This window comes from Sinohyriopsis cumingii, unplaced genomic scaffold, assembly GCF_028554795.1.
Source record: "Sinohyriopsis cumingii isolate HCF-2022 unplaced genomic scaffold, ASM2855479v2 utg001940l, whole genome shotgun sequence".
Classification (NCBI taxonomy): Eukaryota; Metazoa; Mollusca; class Bivalvia; order Unionida; family Unionidae; genus Sinohyriopsis; species Sinohyriopsis cumingii.
In genome coordinates this window covers 250,161-268,833 of record NW_028316087.1, presented here as the reverse complement: position 1 = coordinate 268,833, position 18,673 = coordinate 250,161, and the positions used below count along the sequence as shown (strand labels likewise).

At 38.7% G+C, this 18,673-nt stretch overlaps 1 protein-coding gene across 2 annotated transcripts in view; it reads left to right on the top strand.

The window, feature by feature from the left end:
* LOC149771345 (F-box/WD repeat-containing protein 5-like) overlaps nt 1-18,673 on the top strand; it is a 48,232-nt gene that overhangs the window by 20,048 nt on the left and 9,511 nt on the right. For both annotated transcript variants that reach the window (XM_089948595.1, XM_089948596.1), the window contains 3 exons: nt 11,178-11,317; nt 16,560-17,593; nt 18,149-18,361. In XM_089948595.1, the coding sequence (XP_089804721.1) occupies nt 11,178-11,317; nt 16,560-17,593; nt 18,149-18,361 (1,387 nt within the window). The remainder of the gene's footprint in view (nt 1-11,177; nt 11,318-16,559; nt 17,594-18,148; nt 18,362-18,673) is intronic.

The window sequence follows — 18,673 nt, the reverse complement described above, 5'->3', positions numbered from 1 at the left end:
AGGAAAAGAAGAAGAAGAAGAAGAAGGGTTTCAAACTCCACCAGAAAAAGTACGCAAGTTAACAACACCACCTACCTCCAGAATTGGATGGATTAAAAAGATGATGGCCACCCCTTCTTCCTCACAAGAGAAAAAGAAAGTGAAGACAGAAGTGAAGACAGAAGTGAAACAAGAACCGATATCCCCTGCTCAGACATCCTCCTCTTCGACACCTATTGCTGGCCGCACACGCAAAGCCTTGCAATCCAAGAAAATACCCCAAGAGAAAAAGAGTAGCCTCTTCCAAGAGTGGGTGCCTTATTAAGACACCAATCAACACAAAAAAATGGAAAAAGTCTTAGCTAGCATTTACTACGATCCCTCCCATCCTGCAGGTTACGCAGGAGTTCAAAAATTGTATCGTGCTGCCAAAACGCGACTGAAAAGTCTCCGTTTACCTCAAGTGCAACGATGGTTACAAGAACAAGCTACCTACACTTTACACAAACCCATTCGACGCAAGTTTGCCAGAAGTCGCACCCGAGTGGAAGGCATCGATCATCAATGGCAAGCCGATTTAGCCGATGTCTCTCATTTGGCCAGCTACAATCGTGGTTACAAATATTTGTTTTGTGTCATCGACGTCTTTTCCAAATTTGCCTGGGTCGTACCCTTGACTTCCAAATCCAGCAGCGAGTTAGTGCGAGCCCTGCAACGGGTGTTGAAAAAAAGCGGTCGTCGCCCTCTTCGATGGCAAACGGACAAAGGCACCGAATTTCTGAACCAAGCTTTCCAAAAAGAATTAAAGAAACGTGACATTCATTTTTTTACCACCGAGAATCCCGAAACCAAAGCCAGCATCGTGGAACGTTTTCAACGCACTTTGAAAGAACGCATGTGGAAATATTTTACGCATCACCACACTCTGAAGTACATCGACATCTTACCGCACCTGGTGCAAGCGTACAACCAATCTTACCATCGAAGCATCGGACGTGCCCCGCAAGACGTGACTCCCGACAACGAAGTGATGGTGTTCGAGCGCCTGTTCGGTACGTCCCCGACGAGGGCTGTCCTCAAGAAAAGTGGAGAGTTGACCGTAGGAGATTGGGTGCGCATCGGCAAAACCAAACGCACTTTCGACAAAGGTTACTTACCTAACTGGACGACCGAACTGTTTCGCGTCACTGGACGAGTACATGGCCGTCATCCTGCCGTCTATAAATTGGAAGACATGAACGGAGAAGTGCTCAAAGGAACGTTTTATTTGCCCGAGTTACAACGTGTCACCAAAAAAGAAGACGACGTGTACGACATCGAAAGCATTCTCGAACGCAGAACCCGTAAAGTGGGCAAACGACGTGTCAAAGAAGTCAAAGTACGTTGGAAAGGATATCCACCCAGTTTCGATTCTTGGATCGACGCTTCGCAAGTCATCGACTATAAAAAGAAGAAGTGACCATCATGCCCTTTCACACAGCAGACGCAGCTACGTCGACCAGTCCTTCTTCCCCTAGTTCTTCTGTGCAAGATTTACAAAAACAACCCTTGTGGGTGTGGTGTGGAGAACGTGTGCCTAAAACGCAAATCGTCTTTTTCTGCCAAATCTTCGTGGTGTATTGTGTCATCGGGGCAGCCATCGCCAATTTGAGTTTGCAACAAGGAGACAAACAATTGTGGACCATTTTATTGAGCAGTTGCATCGGTTACCTGCTTCCCAATCCCTCCCTGAAATTCTCCTCGAACGGGAACGTTGTGTCCAGTGCCAGTGCCAGTCACCACTCCAACAACCACAACCAGAACCCCATTTTGGGTGGAGACACGCCTCTGACATCCAGTAATATCCCCTCGGACAGCCACAGAACTCTGGAATTATGAGTCACCAAAACCAATTTTACTTAACCTTACCCAGTGACAGTTCCATGGAGGTGTTTCCCAACAACACGTTGTGCTGTTACACGGCCAAATTACCTCAAGCCATCCCCTTAGATCACGAAGCCCATTGGGAAGTGGCTTTAGTAGAAATGATTCACCCGACCCAAGTCCTCAATGTCGTTGCCAATCAAAATGTTTTTGATGTGGAAGTTTATGACGAACAAATACAACAGTGGATGGATACCCATAGCAAATATAAGCATAAAACCCCTAGCACAAAAAATCTAAAATACACCATCTATCACTTGTTCGTTCCCCAAGGGTATTATTTTAGTGGTCAACATTTGGTCAACACCATAGCCACCAGGTTTAATGGCGTGTTTGGGGAAGCTTTTAAGAATGTCAAGAACAAAACTGTCACCCTGGAATACCACAAAACAGCTCGTCGCTTCCTGATAAAATTTCCTGAGGATAAAATCATGGGTTTCTATTTTTGTGATGAATTGTTTGACATGTTGGGCGGTGACATGGAGATGAGGAAGAGAGTAGAACAACAAAAAAAACCCCCCGAATTATCAATCATTTACGACAACGAGACTTTTGGCCAGTATTTTCGTACCCCGGTAGAACTGAACCAAGGACAGAATTTGATGTTCGTGTACTCCGATGTGGTGGAATACAACGTGGTGGGACACACCTCCGTACCGTTACTGCGTGTCATTCCTTTCAAAGTGGATTCTGCCGCAAACGCTGACGAGGAAGGTGGAAACACTTACCACGTCCACCGCGAATTTGTCCATCCTCACTATTTGCCGGTCAGCAAGTCGTATTTGGACACGGTCAACATTACTATAAAAGGAGATCTGGGACAAGATATTCCATTCACCAAAGGAAAAGTCACGGTGAAACTCCATTTTCGAAAACGGTTCTCTCACGATTCGTAAGTAAGTCATGTATCCAGTGTACCGAGGGGTGGCTCGACAGCGAGGACACGGTTTAGGAGACATGTTAAAATCGGCCTTTCGTTCGGTGGCCCCGGTGTTGAAACCGATGGTGACACGCGGATTGCACGCCTTGAAAGATGCGGCACTGACGCAAGGCAAAGAATTTCTCCAAAATGTCATCATCGACAAACAAAACCCTAAAGAAGCCTTCATGAGGGCAGGCAAAAATGTCCTGCTGCAAACGGGTAAAGACATTTTAGGCCGACGAGACACACCTATAAATGCCCTGCACGCTACCGAGTCAGGCATTCAGCAAGGACAAGGCAGAAAGAGACGACGAAGAAAACACCCTTTCACCAGACTTCAAGCAAGAAAGGCCAAGAAAAGAAGAACCGTTCGAGACTTAGACGTTTTCGATTATTGAGACACAGAACAAAAAAATGATGCACCGAGAGTCTTGCGCTTGTTCCAAGACGGAACTGGATCTGTTTGCCATGCCCCCCACCATGATGACGATGCAAGAATCTCAGTGGGTGGAATTTCACCCCGTCTCCTCACTGACCGATTCCGCTCCCATCGAGTTTGAAATCAAAGGACAGCCCGAAGATTACATCGATCTGAATAGCAGTTACTTGTACCTGAAAGTCAAAGTTGTAGATAAGACTGGAGGTGCTATAGACACTGAAGCAGTAGCTCCCGTCAACAATTTCATGCATTCCTTGTTCAGTGGAGTGGACTTGTACTTGAATAACAAACTGGTCAGCAGCAGCATGGATACTTACCCTTATCGTGCCTACCTGGAAAATCTCTTGACGTACGGAATAGATGCCAAGAACACTCATCTCAATTCCTGTGTAGTATGGGAAGCTGACGATGAAAATCAGTTTGAATTATTAGAAATTGATACAGGCAAAGAACACAATGCGGGATTTGTAGAACGAAGAGACAGAATCAAAGGAGTCGACAAAAGTTTAGAACTGATGGATCGTTTACATTTGGACATGTGGTTGCAAGAGAAATATTTGCTAAACGGAGTGAATGTTCGCCTGAGACTGAATCGGAGCAGTACCGCTTTCCATTTGATGGCTGATAGTGACGGTTACAAAACCAAAATCCAAGAAGCCAAACTCTACGTACGCCGCGTGGAAGTGTTACCCAAAGTAGGTAACGACATCAGTCAAACGTTGAGCAGAACGACCGCCAAGTATCCCATCCGACGTGTGGAAGTGAAAACCTTCACCATTCCCGTTGGACATCATTCCATGATCGAAGATCATCTGTTTCAAGGACAGCTACCCAAGCGTTTGATCCTTGGTATGGTCGAGAATACAGCCTTCAACGGAGCTATCACTAAAAATCCTTTCCACTTTCAACACTTCAAGGTGAAGAAAGTCGAAGTCAGTCGGGATGGCAAGACCTTGTGTACCAGACCTTTCGAACCTGACTTTGCCCAGAAGAATTACTTGAGATCGTACTTGTCCCTGTACGAAGCCACCGGACAGTTAGGAACCAACACCAGTCACGGCATTACGTACGAGGATTATGCAGGAGGTTATGCTTTGTGGGCTTTCGATTTCACTCCAGACCAAGGCAGCGACGAGGGACATTTCCACCCTATAAAATCCGGCCAAATTCGTGTGGAACTTCAGTTTGCAGATAAACTGACAGAGACAGTGAACGTCATCCTGTATGCAGAATTCGATAATACCATAGAAATCAACAGTTTGAGAGAAGTCATTCTAGATTACTAGAAAGCCATGGAAGACTGTTATCCCTCTTTACCTAGTGGAGAAACTTTGGAGATGGAATGTAATGAGACCGTGGAAGGAGAAGAATCTCAAGACAAAGACAAAGAAGTTTTGATGAAGTCGAGATGGCCAGAACAAGAAGCCCATTTAGTCTCCTGTTTTGCCAAACACTTGGTCGACAAAATGACGGAATTGATCAAGAAAAATTGTTATGGATGTCAAAACGATCATCCCAGTCAAATTCAACACGATAAATGCCTGATGTTGAGTCAAGAAGAAAAATTGGACGAGTATCTGGACGAAGCTTGGAGTCTCATCTCGAACAAAGACGTGTTGCACCAGTGGTATAAAGACTTGCGTGAACATTCTTGTCCACCATTAACCACTCAAGAGATCCATCGTATCGAAGCTCTCCTGAATCAGAGTGAGGAAACAGAACGAATAACCGTTTATTCGTCAGACATTTTCAAGCAAAAAGTCAGGATCGAATTGACGACTTATTATTACCTGTGAAGAAGAAAAAAACATGGATACCTGGGAACTTCATTACCTTTTGAACCACAGTTCGTATACGGCTTCTTGGAATCCTGTCGTCTGTGCTAAAGATGAACTCCCTCATCGCAAACCTAAAAACCATCAAGCTTACGTGATCAACACGGACGAGAGTCATCTCCCAGGAACCCACTGGGTAGCCGTCTACTTTCCTCAAGAAGGATGTGTGGAATATTTCGATTCGTATGGATTACCCCCTTTGGAAGACGATATCATCGACTTTATGAAAAGAAATGCTCAAACCACCCGATTCAATAATGTGAAATTACAAGGCACAGATTCCTTGGTGTGTGGACAGTACTGTGTGTATTTTCTGCATCATCGCAGCCTGGGCTATTCCTTAGAACATTTAGTGACTCATTTCGATCCTCGTTCTTCTGCTAGAAACGATGTGAAAGTAGATCGATGGTTTTGTGACAATTATGCTTATCTTTTGTCTCAAGCTAGGAAACGTAGTGTCCATCAATGGCATAATGATTTCCAACAGTGGAAATCACGATTTCATTCACAACGTTGTCAGCCTTGCTTAAAGTAGACTGTCAATTGAGAAAAATGCTGTGTTTTGAAAAAAATTGTTTGATGTTATAGTGTTATATTATTGTTTAAAATGTTAGAGTTGTTGTTTAGTGTTAAGTGATTTTTGAATAAAAAATGTTGTGTTTTGAAAAAATGTCTTTGTCTTTTGTTTAGCTAGAAGAATGTTGGATTGATGCTCTTTCATTTCTTACTATCCCTCTCATGAACGTTGCGGCTCGAAAACCGTGTGGGGGGATGTTTTCCTTCACGTCCGCGCTTTCACTTTAAGAACCGGGTTGTTCCCAGTCTAGCCATCCATTGTCGACTCATCCTCCTAAGAAGATGTGCTCCAAACTAGCTAAGCTCAACGAAGCCTACGTGAATCTGCATAGGGTCAGACACAGTCTGATACCGAAACCAGAAGAAATAGAGAATGTGAGAATGTTAAAAATCACTGAAGACCTGATAGAAGAGCTCTTCAGAGAAGAAATGAACAGGGAGAAAGAAGAATGGACAGAGAAGTACAGACTTCAGAGACAGCAGCAACAGCAGCAACAACAACAGCAGCAGCAACAACCTGAAGCTGACAGAGGCTTTGTCGATTGTCGTATCGACACCAAAGAATTCTTCTTCTCTTTCCGAAGAAGCAGACCTATTGCCAGAAAGTCTATCCTCAGAGGACATCGCATTCTTAGAAACTAAAAAGAATGCCATAGCAAACAAAAAAACAGCCCTTTTCAGGGCTACCCAATACTCTAGAAAAGAAATAACGATCGATTTGCCAATGTGTGTAGGTAGAGTAGTGTGAAAATAAACACTAACTCTTTTTAAAAATGTGAGGGTATGTGTTGGTGTGTTTGTGTTTGTAAGAGCTCAAGTAAGTTGGTGTGGATAGTAGATTAAAATGATATCTTTTCTTAGTGTTTGAGGTGTATATTTGGAGTTAGATTGAATTGCTTTGCGTATGTGGATAGTCTATTGAAGTGATGGGTAGCATAAAAAAAGTGAGCGAGTGTTTCTTTTAGGTCCGTGCGTTGTTGTTTTTTGGTCATGATCTAGGTAAGATGAATTTTATGTTATTAGGGGATGTTTTCCTTCACGTACGCGCTTTCAGTATAAATTGAAACTCGTTCGGCAGTCCAGCTACCCTTGTTGATTGATCAACACAGCCAGAAGAATGAACACGAGACTTGAGAAACTGTTGGAGCTTCATGTGCATCTGGAATATGCCAGGCGCATATTAAATGAACTGGCCGCGGAAGCCATTGTAGAGGAGGGAAGGGTAAGAGAGGAGGAAAGAAGAAAGAAAGAAGAGGAGGAGAGAAGATATAAAGAAGAAGAAGAAAGAAGATATAAAGAGGAAAGAAGAAACAAAGAAGAGGAGGAGGAAAAGGAAAGAAGAAATTTCAAAATCCCAGAGAGCGAAAATTGGGATTCTGAAGCGACATATCCTGCCTCTGCTCTCTGCCCCCAAAAGGTAAAAAGTAACTGGGGGATAAGATGTGTATGTGGCGCCAGGCCTGGAAGGTGCCACCATTAACCAGGTGTCCATGAAGTTCCAAACAAAAACAGCCCTTTTCAGGGCTACCCAATACTCTAGAAAAGAAATAACTATTAAATTGCCAATGTGTGTAGGTAGAGTAGTGTGTATATAAACACTAACTCTTATTTCAGATAGTGTGAGTTTGTGTGTTTGTGTGTTTGTGTTTGTAAGAGCTCAGGTATGTTAGTGTGAATAGTAGATTATGGGTTTCTTAGCGTATGTGAAGAGTATAGTTAGGGTTTTATTATATGAAATGAGAAAGTAGGGGATGTTTTCCTTCACGTACGCGCGATGTTGGGTCATCATCTAGGTAAGATCCATTTTATGTTTTAGGGGGATGTTTTCCTTCACGTTCGCGCTTTTCGTATAAGAACCCACAGTGCTCGTTGTTCAAACCATTCTGCAAAGAATACAAAGAAGATGGCTTCTAACCAAATGGACAAAATGGAAAAATTGCAAAACGTTCTCGACAATTTAGGAATGATAGAGCAAATGTTGGTTAACCTAAACGAGGATCACTATTCATATAGTCCCCATCGAGTGAAGATGGAGATAAACAATTTACGAAAAATGAAGGTAATCATCAGTGATCTGTTGAAAGAAATAAAGGAGGAAAAGGAGGATGAAGAGGAAATGATAAGGATGAGAGAATGGAATGAAAAAATTGAAAAAGAAGAACAAAATGAAAAGAGGAAGAAAGAAGAGGAGGAAGAGAAGAAAGAAGAGGAGAAGAAAAAAAAGAAAGAGAAGAAGAGTGTAGGAGATAAAATAAGAACTTGGTGGAGGAAAAGAAGAAATTAGAAGCAGAAGAAAACCCAAAGGCCCTTTTCAGGGCCAGCCATATATCTCGAAAAGAGATAGTCTTTGAATTGCCTAAATTTAAATTTAAATTTTAAAAATTTTTTTAAAAATTTTTTAAAAAAAAAAAAAAATCCCATGTTAAATTCCCCTTGTCCGTAGAGTGACCCACGATTTATTCCCATGTTAAATTCCCTTGTCCGTAAAGTGACCCACGATTTATTCCCATGTTAAATCCCCTTGTCCGTAAAGTGCCCCACGATTTTTCGCCATGTTAATTTTCCATTGTCCGTAAAGTGCCCCAAGGGTGTTTTTAATGCTAATTCCCATTGTCCGTAAAGTGCCCCCCTTCACTACTCTTCTGTCTTAATTCTGTTGTGTTTTGTTTTCAATTTGTAGTAAACAGAAATAACCTGACCGTTCTTCTTGCAATATGTTTACATCGGAAGAGATGGATTTCTGCTCAATCTTATCAAAAACCCAGTCCCAATTTCTAAATGTTATGCCTGATTGAGAGTTGCACGATCATGTTAGATTCAAACAGTATTTTCTCAGAAGACTGCTGAGTGGAAGACTTACAACCAAAAGAGGCTTCTTGAGCTAATGAAATTTCGTCGATTTCACTTAGTGAATTTCTCTATATATTGGCGTCAACTCTTCTTCGGCCCAAAACAGAATCTCTCTTGTCTATACTTCAAGGTCTACCATAGATAAACACAGAGTAGACTTTGTAACCATTAAAACCTCCGCTTCAGAAATATGGTATTGTCTGGCAAGCTGACACAATTCATTTTTCGAGGACTCTATACATCCCTGTGATGTTAAAAAGAGTTTCCACATTAGGTGACATCTTCTGAAAGCGTGCTGGTTTCACTAAACCTTTTAAAATAAGAAATATTACCTGTGAGATAGAAAATTCCAAAATAAGGTGAATATAAAATTCAAAAGGTTTCCTGAAATAACTGAGATAAATTCGGGTCTCTGAAGAGCCCACACTGTCCTATTAGTACTCTATAGTCTTAAATGTAGTAACAGATAAAAGAGTGAGAAGGGGCAAACTTTGCAAATTCAACAAATAATTCACGTCCCTAGATTACAAAGTGAAATTGATAATAAAATAACATACGTATTGCGAATTAAATCTGAAATAATCCCAGAATTACGGACACAAGCCGTAAATATTAACGCTCAGTATATATTTTAATGGTAATCCAAAATAAATCCAATACTGGAATTGTTTATGTACCTCTGATGGTTCGTGTTGTGGTGATGTGCAAAGGTGTTTTGGTGGATCAGAAGTAATACAATCCAAATATATATTCTTCATTGAATTGCACTGTAATTCTCAGTTAATGCTTCCTTCCAAGATTGATATTTTAGATGACGAATACTTTGTATTTCCAGTGAATAAATCATTTTTAAAATTAAATTCTAGCCCAAATGAAATATTGGACACAGCAATGATTCTGCCTCATGATTGTATAGCACGAATAAATAAGTTCTAGAAAATCAAAATGATAAAGTCCACTACATGACCTCAGGTAACAATTAACATTTTTCTACAAACAAATTTTAAACCTAAGGGGAAAGTTCAATCTGGAAGTTTCCAGATGTTTCGAAGATAAAATCTTCGTTATATTTATAAATATAGTCAATGATTCAGGTCAGGTAGAAAATGAACTAGATTTTGAACAAGGTGAAGTCTCTCCCCAAAAAATCAAAAAAACAATTATCCTTAGTATATAATGACGTAGAATAATTTAAAAATTAACACACAATGCAAATGAAATATTCAAAACGAATGAATTAGCTAAGATGTAACAAGCTCAGTAGTCTCCGTTTATGGAAGATGTTGCACTGTTGTGTTTTTGTAATCTCATTTGACTTCCTTTTCAAACCTGAATTATAGTCATGCCGAGCATATGTTTCGAAGAAAGTACATCTCTTGGAATCAGAATTACTCATTTACTTAGAGGTAAATTTTGCTTTTGCTAACCACTAATTGGATAATATATGTACTATTTAGAAACCCATGAACATTGAGGTAGCTAATTGTCAAATGGCAAAGAGAAACTGGAATAACTAGCTTTGCAGAGTCTTTTGTTCTAATTAGGTTCATAATTTTGTCGATATCCGACTTTGATAGCGGAACTACTGATACCTTAGGCATCTTTTTCAAATGTAAATAGATGCTACATGGTGAACAGAGTTATCTTGATACTATATTTTGCTTCACTCGATAGTTGTATGCAGTTAGGAGCTATTCTAAATATTACACGAGAAACGTGTAACTATTTCTGGGAATTTCACGACTAGTTCAAAGCTTTTTCTGTAAGATAAATATATGGCTTTTATCTTTAAACAAAGGTGAAATGCTAGCCAGCATACAGTGTGGTGTTAAGTAATCTATTTTAACTCAAAACGAAGTAAATGTAATCTTTTCAAGAAGAATAATGAGAATGAGAAGAGATTAAATCACAAAGAGTTAAATACAATGTAAGGAGGAAGGTATATAGTACAGGAATGAATATTTTTTTAAAATATACTAAAATGATGAAATTACAAATTAAAAAACATGTGAAGTAGAAGTGTATTTACACAAAGACAAAGCATTAACTCATAAACGACAATGAAAATGTTAAATTCTCTGTCTTTTGACTTCTAGATGGCTCAAATTTGCATGTGGTAATGAATATGGCCTTCATACTACTTATATAATTTCATATGCATCATTTGATTTGTCTGAACCTCGAATGAAGTTACACAATCTAGTTATGTATCGAATTCAGTTCATGTACTCTTCTGTAGGCTGTCTAAATGCTTGATAGGAAGACAAATAAAAATGAATGCTGTCACAGTATAAATTACCACGGTTAACAATGATTTACTCTTATATTGACATAAATTGTATGCATTCTTGGATTGTTTCTCGTCCGTTTTATCCAACTATGTTTAAGTTACCATTTAACCAATCATCCTCTTGTATGCTCCATTTCCGAGAGCTAGGTGTGGGTTGTTTTTGCATACTATTTATTTTGGAGGAAACGACGCATTTGCACTGCTATTATAGATTAGATAAATTTAATAAAGTTGTGAAACTTCAAAATCGATTTTACACTATGTGTGAATAGTCGTAGCTTCGCAAAGCCATATACGTAGTGCATGATTTACTGAATCCTGTAAAACATTTAAGTTTAATTTTTGAATGACATTAACTTTTAGGGGACTTCGAGCTGCTGAGGCAAGTGACCAACACGGAATATGATCTGTTTGGAACATGGTACAACGACTGTTTCTTCTTGTCAGGAAATCTTAACGAGATTGGACTCCGTGTGTTTTGCACGGACATATGGCTGCAGAAGGTAACCTCTATTTTCTATTAGTTCATACACACTGCTTCTAACCTTGTTTACCAAAATCAATGGAGACTTAAATGGTACAAGTATTTATTATGTGCGAACCATGGATACGTTCTAAGTTTAGTAAATAGGTGTAAAATTATAATCATAATATAATTCATATGCCTTGCATGTCTAAATTGCTGTCCGAGTTAAAATCAGCTTGCTAGCCACTGTCTTAATTTCTACCTCGTGTCCTACTCTCAACACTGGTTCCAGTGATGGTTGGAATGAATGGTTCGTTATATGATCATGCATCCAAAACTAGGGTGGAATCCAAACATAAATGCTTCTTTCCTATTCCCACCCCCCTTCTCTCTTTCTATCTCTCTCTCTCTCTCTTTCTGGTGTCCAGCAGTTAATTTATATGGATAACTTTATTTATAAAGCTTTCATATCTAAACTGAAATACATTAAGTTTGTACATATTGCTGAGTGCTAAATTCCGGTTGCCCAGAGAGCGACTCTTCATCCACAGAGTCCTTATCTTCGACGCTGTTCCATTTATTTTCGTGATGAGCGTCTGTGTACCAATATATCACTCAGAGATTAAAGCGCTTCTGCCTGGATCCTGCAATATACATCTGGATACTTGATTATAACAATGATCAGTTATGCAGAACTACACCAGTTGAAGAACCATAATCATTATGGTTATATATTTATCAATCGTTTCCAGATTATCTATCGATTAATTATGTATGAGCACTCTAAACAACTTGGATAAGTGCTCATCTCGAGAAAATAGTATTTTATTATGTTATATTATGACGAAACGAAAATCATAATATATACCTTTTTGCAAACCCGGTTCGTCGGGTGTGTGTTTGTATTGGATAAAGAATAAATAAACCGAATGACTATGTGGACATGACAGATTAATTGTAGATACTTGATTATGTTTCAAATAACATCTTATCAAATGTACAAAAATGACATTGTGTGTGCACAATGAACAGCTGAAAATGTTTTGTCGTAAAGGATTAGATATGTGCGTTGGGAGAGGATGAAACACTACTTACCACCCTTTTCTGTTTAATGTCCTTGACTGTTATACAAAGTCATGGCTATAGGTTGAGCATCTGCCACTATACATTATATAAATATAGCACTTTATCAGATTAACATTCAGATTTATCTATTCATTATGACATTTGACTATTTTGCAATTACAAATGCTAACCTCACAAAAGGCAATAGTTATTTTAGTATTCCGATTTACATTGTCAAACATTTTATTCCTTCTTCAGTTCTTTTATATTTACATTTGGCAATATTTCTCATTTAGTTGTTATTCTGACCCTCCCCTAGAAATGAGAAAAGGAGGCAGATGCTTTCAATATCGAATGAGTTAAGTTCAAGAATTGTCTTTAGTTGCGTTTGGATAATATAACGATCATTAATTTCCCCGATGAAATATGGTATTATTATCACCACCGTAGGAATCTATAATCAAGGGTGTTATTTGGGGACTACGTACAGTTTGGAAGGGTTACGTTACCCGTCCAGGACATATCAAAATTATTTCAATATGTTGGTAGTATACAATTAATCTTTGAACGGAGATGTCCAACTTATTCATTTTGTACAATGAGCTGTTTACTAATAGACACAGTGTCCTCAGTTGCAGTATACGCTTTTCCTTATTTGGATATTGATGTTTAAATATAGAAACAGAGATCCAGATAATATCTGAACGAGAATTATAGCTGCTTGCCTTTGTTTTGATGCCAAAGATTTTCAATGTTCTACCTTGACCTGAGTTTTAAGGTCCCCTATTGTGTGGTTTGATTTGCTACTCGTCAGAGGCGACTAAACTGGGGGAACCTGTCAGTGGAAGAGAGTATACAGTAGTTGAGTAAATAAGATACCGTAAGACCTGGTAGCAATAGTATCAGGAATCATCAAAGCAGTGACTTGCAGGAGAAAACTGTTATGAGTAAAGACATTAGCAATGACTTCTGCGATGCAAAGCAAAAACTAACAAAACTTTAATATTAGTGATTGCAAAAGCACACCAGGACTTGGCAGGTCAGACAAAGTGGGTCAAATACTTTTATTGCTACAAATTATTTGAAGATGATTGATAAAAATAAAAATCTGAAATTCTGTTTCTCTCAAAGAGATCCTCTGTGATGCCTATTACATTATTTGAGTTGTCGTGCGACTTAGAGATTAGAAAGAAGACAGTGCGACCAAAATGATTGAAAATGACAAGATCCGAAAAAGTTTTGTAAGTGAAACGAATCAGCGTTAGCCATAACGGCAAGTTGATTCCCATAAGCAGGTCTATTCTCACGCTCGATCGCTCGTTTTTGCCTATATTGACCAAAGAATGGTTATTGAATATTCCAGTCGACCTTTAATCCATTATCCTTTAGGGTGCTTTAACTGCCAGAAATATGACCAGCACAATGTTGGCTACGGAATGAACCAAGTCTGTTCCAAATGTAGACAGAAAGGTCCTTCACAGAGTGAATCTCCTCTTTCAGTTTTAAGAGCGAACCCTTCTATTACCCTAGAGAATGCCTTAGTTGAAACTAGAAAATAAAATATAAGTAAAACATGAGACTGACCAAAGCTTCCTTATAGCTGTAATGTTTGTGCGAGGCATGAATGCGCACAAAATGGCCGGTAAAATCGACGCGAACACGGCTGCAATGCAAAAGAAACATCCATCTTTCTATGACCATTAGAAAAGCGTGTCACATTTTAATCGTGACGCCTCTAAATAAGGTGCAAGCAGCCACCCAAACGGAGATTAAACTTTATGATGCAAATATTAAGTATGACGGTGGATCGAATATGATCCCGAACACAATTAACGAGAAATCAATTGGATCTAACCCGCGAGAGCAGAGAAATGTTCACCTGAATGGCCAATGTAACATTGTAAACATAAAAGGGAACAACTTTTCTCAAAAACTACGGCACTCAAAAAAAGAAACCCGCTCGTCTCGGTGGTCATACCGTGTCAAAACCGAAACACAGCAAATTAAGGAATCATCTAGACTTTTGAAAGGGATTTAGCAAACCTATCAAGCCCTTCAATAAGTTCGGAAGTCTGGAATGCATGGACGCAAGAAAGCCCCCTGATACTGCACTTGTTTAAAGGTACATGTTGATAAAATAAGTATTCTACTTTAAGAAAATACCTCAGTAGCTGTCTGCATTCATGATAAGTTTTTAATGAAAACAATACAGATGATCGAAAGAACTTCATAACCACTTTCCAACAACAACCGGTAAAACCGCTCAATAAGTGTCAATCATCTTTAACAGAGCAAGATTAACATATTAGCAAAAGCAGCATATGCTACCGGTCTCGCACCTTTATGAATTTTAATATTTATATGGATTTTTAATTTAGGTCCCCTTTATAACATATGCTACAGTATGCTGCATACCCCGAAGTAGCTTAATCCGGCACTGATCTTAAATAACAAAACTTCTCACATGCAGACTAATTGGAAGACTATATAACAGGCTGTATCCGTTTTGGGGGATGCTGATTACTACCTCTTTGACATAGGTCATTCTCAAGTAATCTGAAGAAAGTAATACTATCAGCTCTCAACATAAATCTAGTTCTTTGGTATATTCTGCATATAGTAACTCCATGAATTTCGTTTAATCAAAGACATACTATCAAACTGTCCTCTAATCTCATGTAATCCCTCATACGATGTACATTTTGACCAAAATATCTTAATTTAAATTATCTTTCCACCATTTGGCATACAAATTCCTTTACAGCTACATACAGGAAAACAAACAGCAAAAATCAATCTTTCAAATATTGCTAAAGCTGATCTTTTACAATTATAAGCATATGTTCTCAAATCCTCCCCCACGTGCTTCAGGTAATCATTATCTTTGCCATGCCAAGAGTCTTTAACAATTCCGTTACATTGTCAGAGCAAATTCAATGAAATCAAAGGCTCTTATCGTGGCTATACTTCTCTGCATAAAGATCATACTAGAAATGGAAACAAGTTTGGAACTACCGTTGCAAAAGCCCATAAAATAATCTCAAGTAGGCCACTAGATGCAGCCTTAAATTGTTCGGCAGAAAATAAAACCATACTAAATTATTTGATCTACGTTGAAACCTGTCAACATCTTCCCCTTTCATATATTTCCTTGCAGCATTTTATGTTTACGCTTATATGGAAGAGTTCGTCTTCCAAGCTGTTTTTGTTACATTTTTAGAACTTTCCTTGTAATAGATCCATTATCGATTGTATTCTACTGACGTAGTTTATAACTCAGCTGCTGGGAATCTACATCACTGTCGCTAAGTAGAATATAGGTTTTCTAATAGGATAAGCTTATGATAACTGCTCTCAATGAATCCGTAGTAGTATCAATTTTTAAACCCACACATTTGTTTTCGTTTTAACTTCTGTTTATTCAGTATTAAACGGGTAGCTATTGTATACAGTACAGTGATCGAATTTGAATGGGAATTTGCGTACAGTGATTGAATTTGAATGGGAATTTGCGTACAGTGTTCGAATTTGAATGGAAATTCGCCCGGAGTTCTGGTTTACACCATATTAAGAAGTTAGACGAAACCAAGCAGTAATTAACCCTTAGACCTATGCATTTATGACACAGTAAAGTCAATAACTAAGTAACAAGTAATAGTACAGATCCGTTCCATGTATCCGACATCAAATGTGTAAGATAGTCAAGGATATCTAATTCTTAGTCTCTCAGTTCTACAAGTACGTGAATCTCATGGAGATTGAAACATTGAAACAATGACCGAAATGCTTGAAAATGTAAGAACCTCTCAGAATAAAAACAAAAAGCTAAGGATGGGATCTAACTAATTACAGTTTTTGGTGCACTATATCGTTTTCACAGTACATTGTAGTAAACACATACCAGGAATATAAAGAGTTTTCAAGATTATGGTGACTTACTGCCCGGGATGTTTTCCCCGTAATTTTATTATGAACAACGTTTAGCAAAAATGATGCAATATAGAAACGTTCTTGTAGTTGCACTATATCTGGCAGGTTTTCTTATCTGAGTCGCTGTGACATCTTCATAAATTCAACAAGATGGGGCGGTGGGGTTTTACCTAAAGCCGCTGCTAAAAATCAAGAAGTATTCCATACGTTTATATAATAGAATGGTAAGTTTAAAGGATCTTCCTTGAAAATAAGTAAAGACTACAATTAATGTTTTATTACAGGTCACTAAGGAAACGGAGTTTAAACACGAACCGGTGACTAAACGCCTTTTTCGTATTAGAACGGAGAACAACAGCTCCACTGGAAATTTAATGATTGCCAATGTGTTTAGAGATAGTTGTAACACTCAAGACAAGTCTTTTATAGAACATACAGCTGAATCACGTGACAATCAACTGGAAAACAAACAATCAATATCGACTATTTCCATGTTAGGTGGACAAGGTCAACCAGTTAAAGACGAAAGTGGAGGTTCAGATGATGTATCACACATTTTCAAAGAAAATTCAGATCAGGAAGAAAAGAACTTGAATTTTGTCACAAGTGGAGTGGAAGACAAATTTTCTTGTATACGAGTCTCTGATGATTTACAAACGCGACAGTTTCTCTCGACAAACGATGGACATAGCTCAATTCTTGATTCAGTGGATATTGATGAAATAGACATAAATGCAGATTTTAGTGTGGATAGAACTTCTCAGAATAAGGTGGACATATCGTCCCACCGCTCAGACTTGGGTATTCATGGGACTACTATCTCCTGTGTGAACTCACAAGCTCTTACAATCTCTGATGAAAAGTGCCGAGATCCCTTAATCTGTTACAACGTCCCTCGCGAAAGCAATGGCCAGGACATATCTTTCACAAATGAGATGTTTAATTCAAATTATGAACAGCAGGCGAAACTGCATTCCTTTTCTGCAGATGATCAAAATCTAAAAGCAAGTTTTGGGACTGAGCCCACCGACGCCAAACTATATGCAAAGAATGAAATATCTAAAGAAAAAAGTACTTCATCAAATATTTGGCCAGATCAATATCTGGTCTTCACGTGTGAATCAGAGACTCATGCACCTACTCGTATAGGGCTGAAACGCTTTCGAGCTCAGGAGTACTTTGATGTAACAACGGGACAACTTCTGCCAAATGTATCTGACATTGTTCACTCGCCTGATGGTGAAGCCTTTGATAACATAGACCACATATTCGACATGCATGGATACATAACTGGGATGTGCTTGTCACCTGATAACAGGTAAAATTCGAACGTAATATGTGTTAATATGTAGCATATTGCTTTGAAGGAACTTATAGTAACTAATAACACACAATTTTGCATTAAATTAAAGCTCACAACCACGCCTATTTTATAGTCACCATTGTTGGTTAGAAATGCATTTCAACGAGCAAAGGATATTCAACCCATTCATCCCACACTATCCCAACTAATTTGCTGTATTGTGCATAAAATGTTTCAGGCTCCCTGTGGACATGGATATTGTGCTTTGGTATATTTATAAATTCTACGACTTTTTGTAATGACATGTCTGCCACATTGCTGTTGGTTCCTCAATAAAATGGCTGTAACTGAGCTCATTTAATGACCGTCAACTCCAAAATTAAGGTCATTTAGGTCATATATTACAATATTCAGGTGTGGAGTATAATACTATGTTCATAGTTTTCATACATTATATGTTTTTACACTAATCGCTAGTTTGATAAAAAATGAAGTGTAGTTTTATGATTAGTGATTCATGCTCGAGTTCCTTCTCTCCTAAGAGGGAATACACACATTTTCTTCCTGCAGATATTTGTACGTGAATAGTCGCAAATGGCAAGAAGTCTACCACATCGACGATCCAATGGGGCTGCCACCCTTGGCAGAGGAAATCGACATTCATGTTTTAGACCTTTTGCAGGTCAAGATGGTAGGGAAGATGAATGCATCCCACAAGGCCTACACGCCTAGCAGTAATTGCTTCATGATATCTCTGGATGTGTCCGAAGACTATGTGGCTAGGTTAGTAAGTGTTATATTGTTGCATTAGTGTATGAATGATAGTTAAGATGTAACGACAAGGCAATAACCGCATGTTACCAATATCCTTGCAGGACCAGCTGTCAAACGTCATCTGAGAAGCAATTGGGTTCACTGATACAGATGCCTCCACAAAGCGAAAGTGTGAAGTTAATTAACAATTATTTGATATATATTTTGTTGTAGTTTCCCACAACGACAATGTTCAAGATCTACATAGCAGTCTATTCCTTCTAGTACGCTTACAAACAGCTGAATCAAGTAATCAACGAACACGCTCTTCCCATTATACCT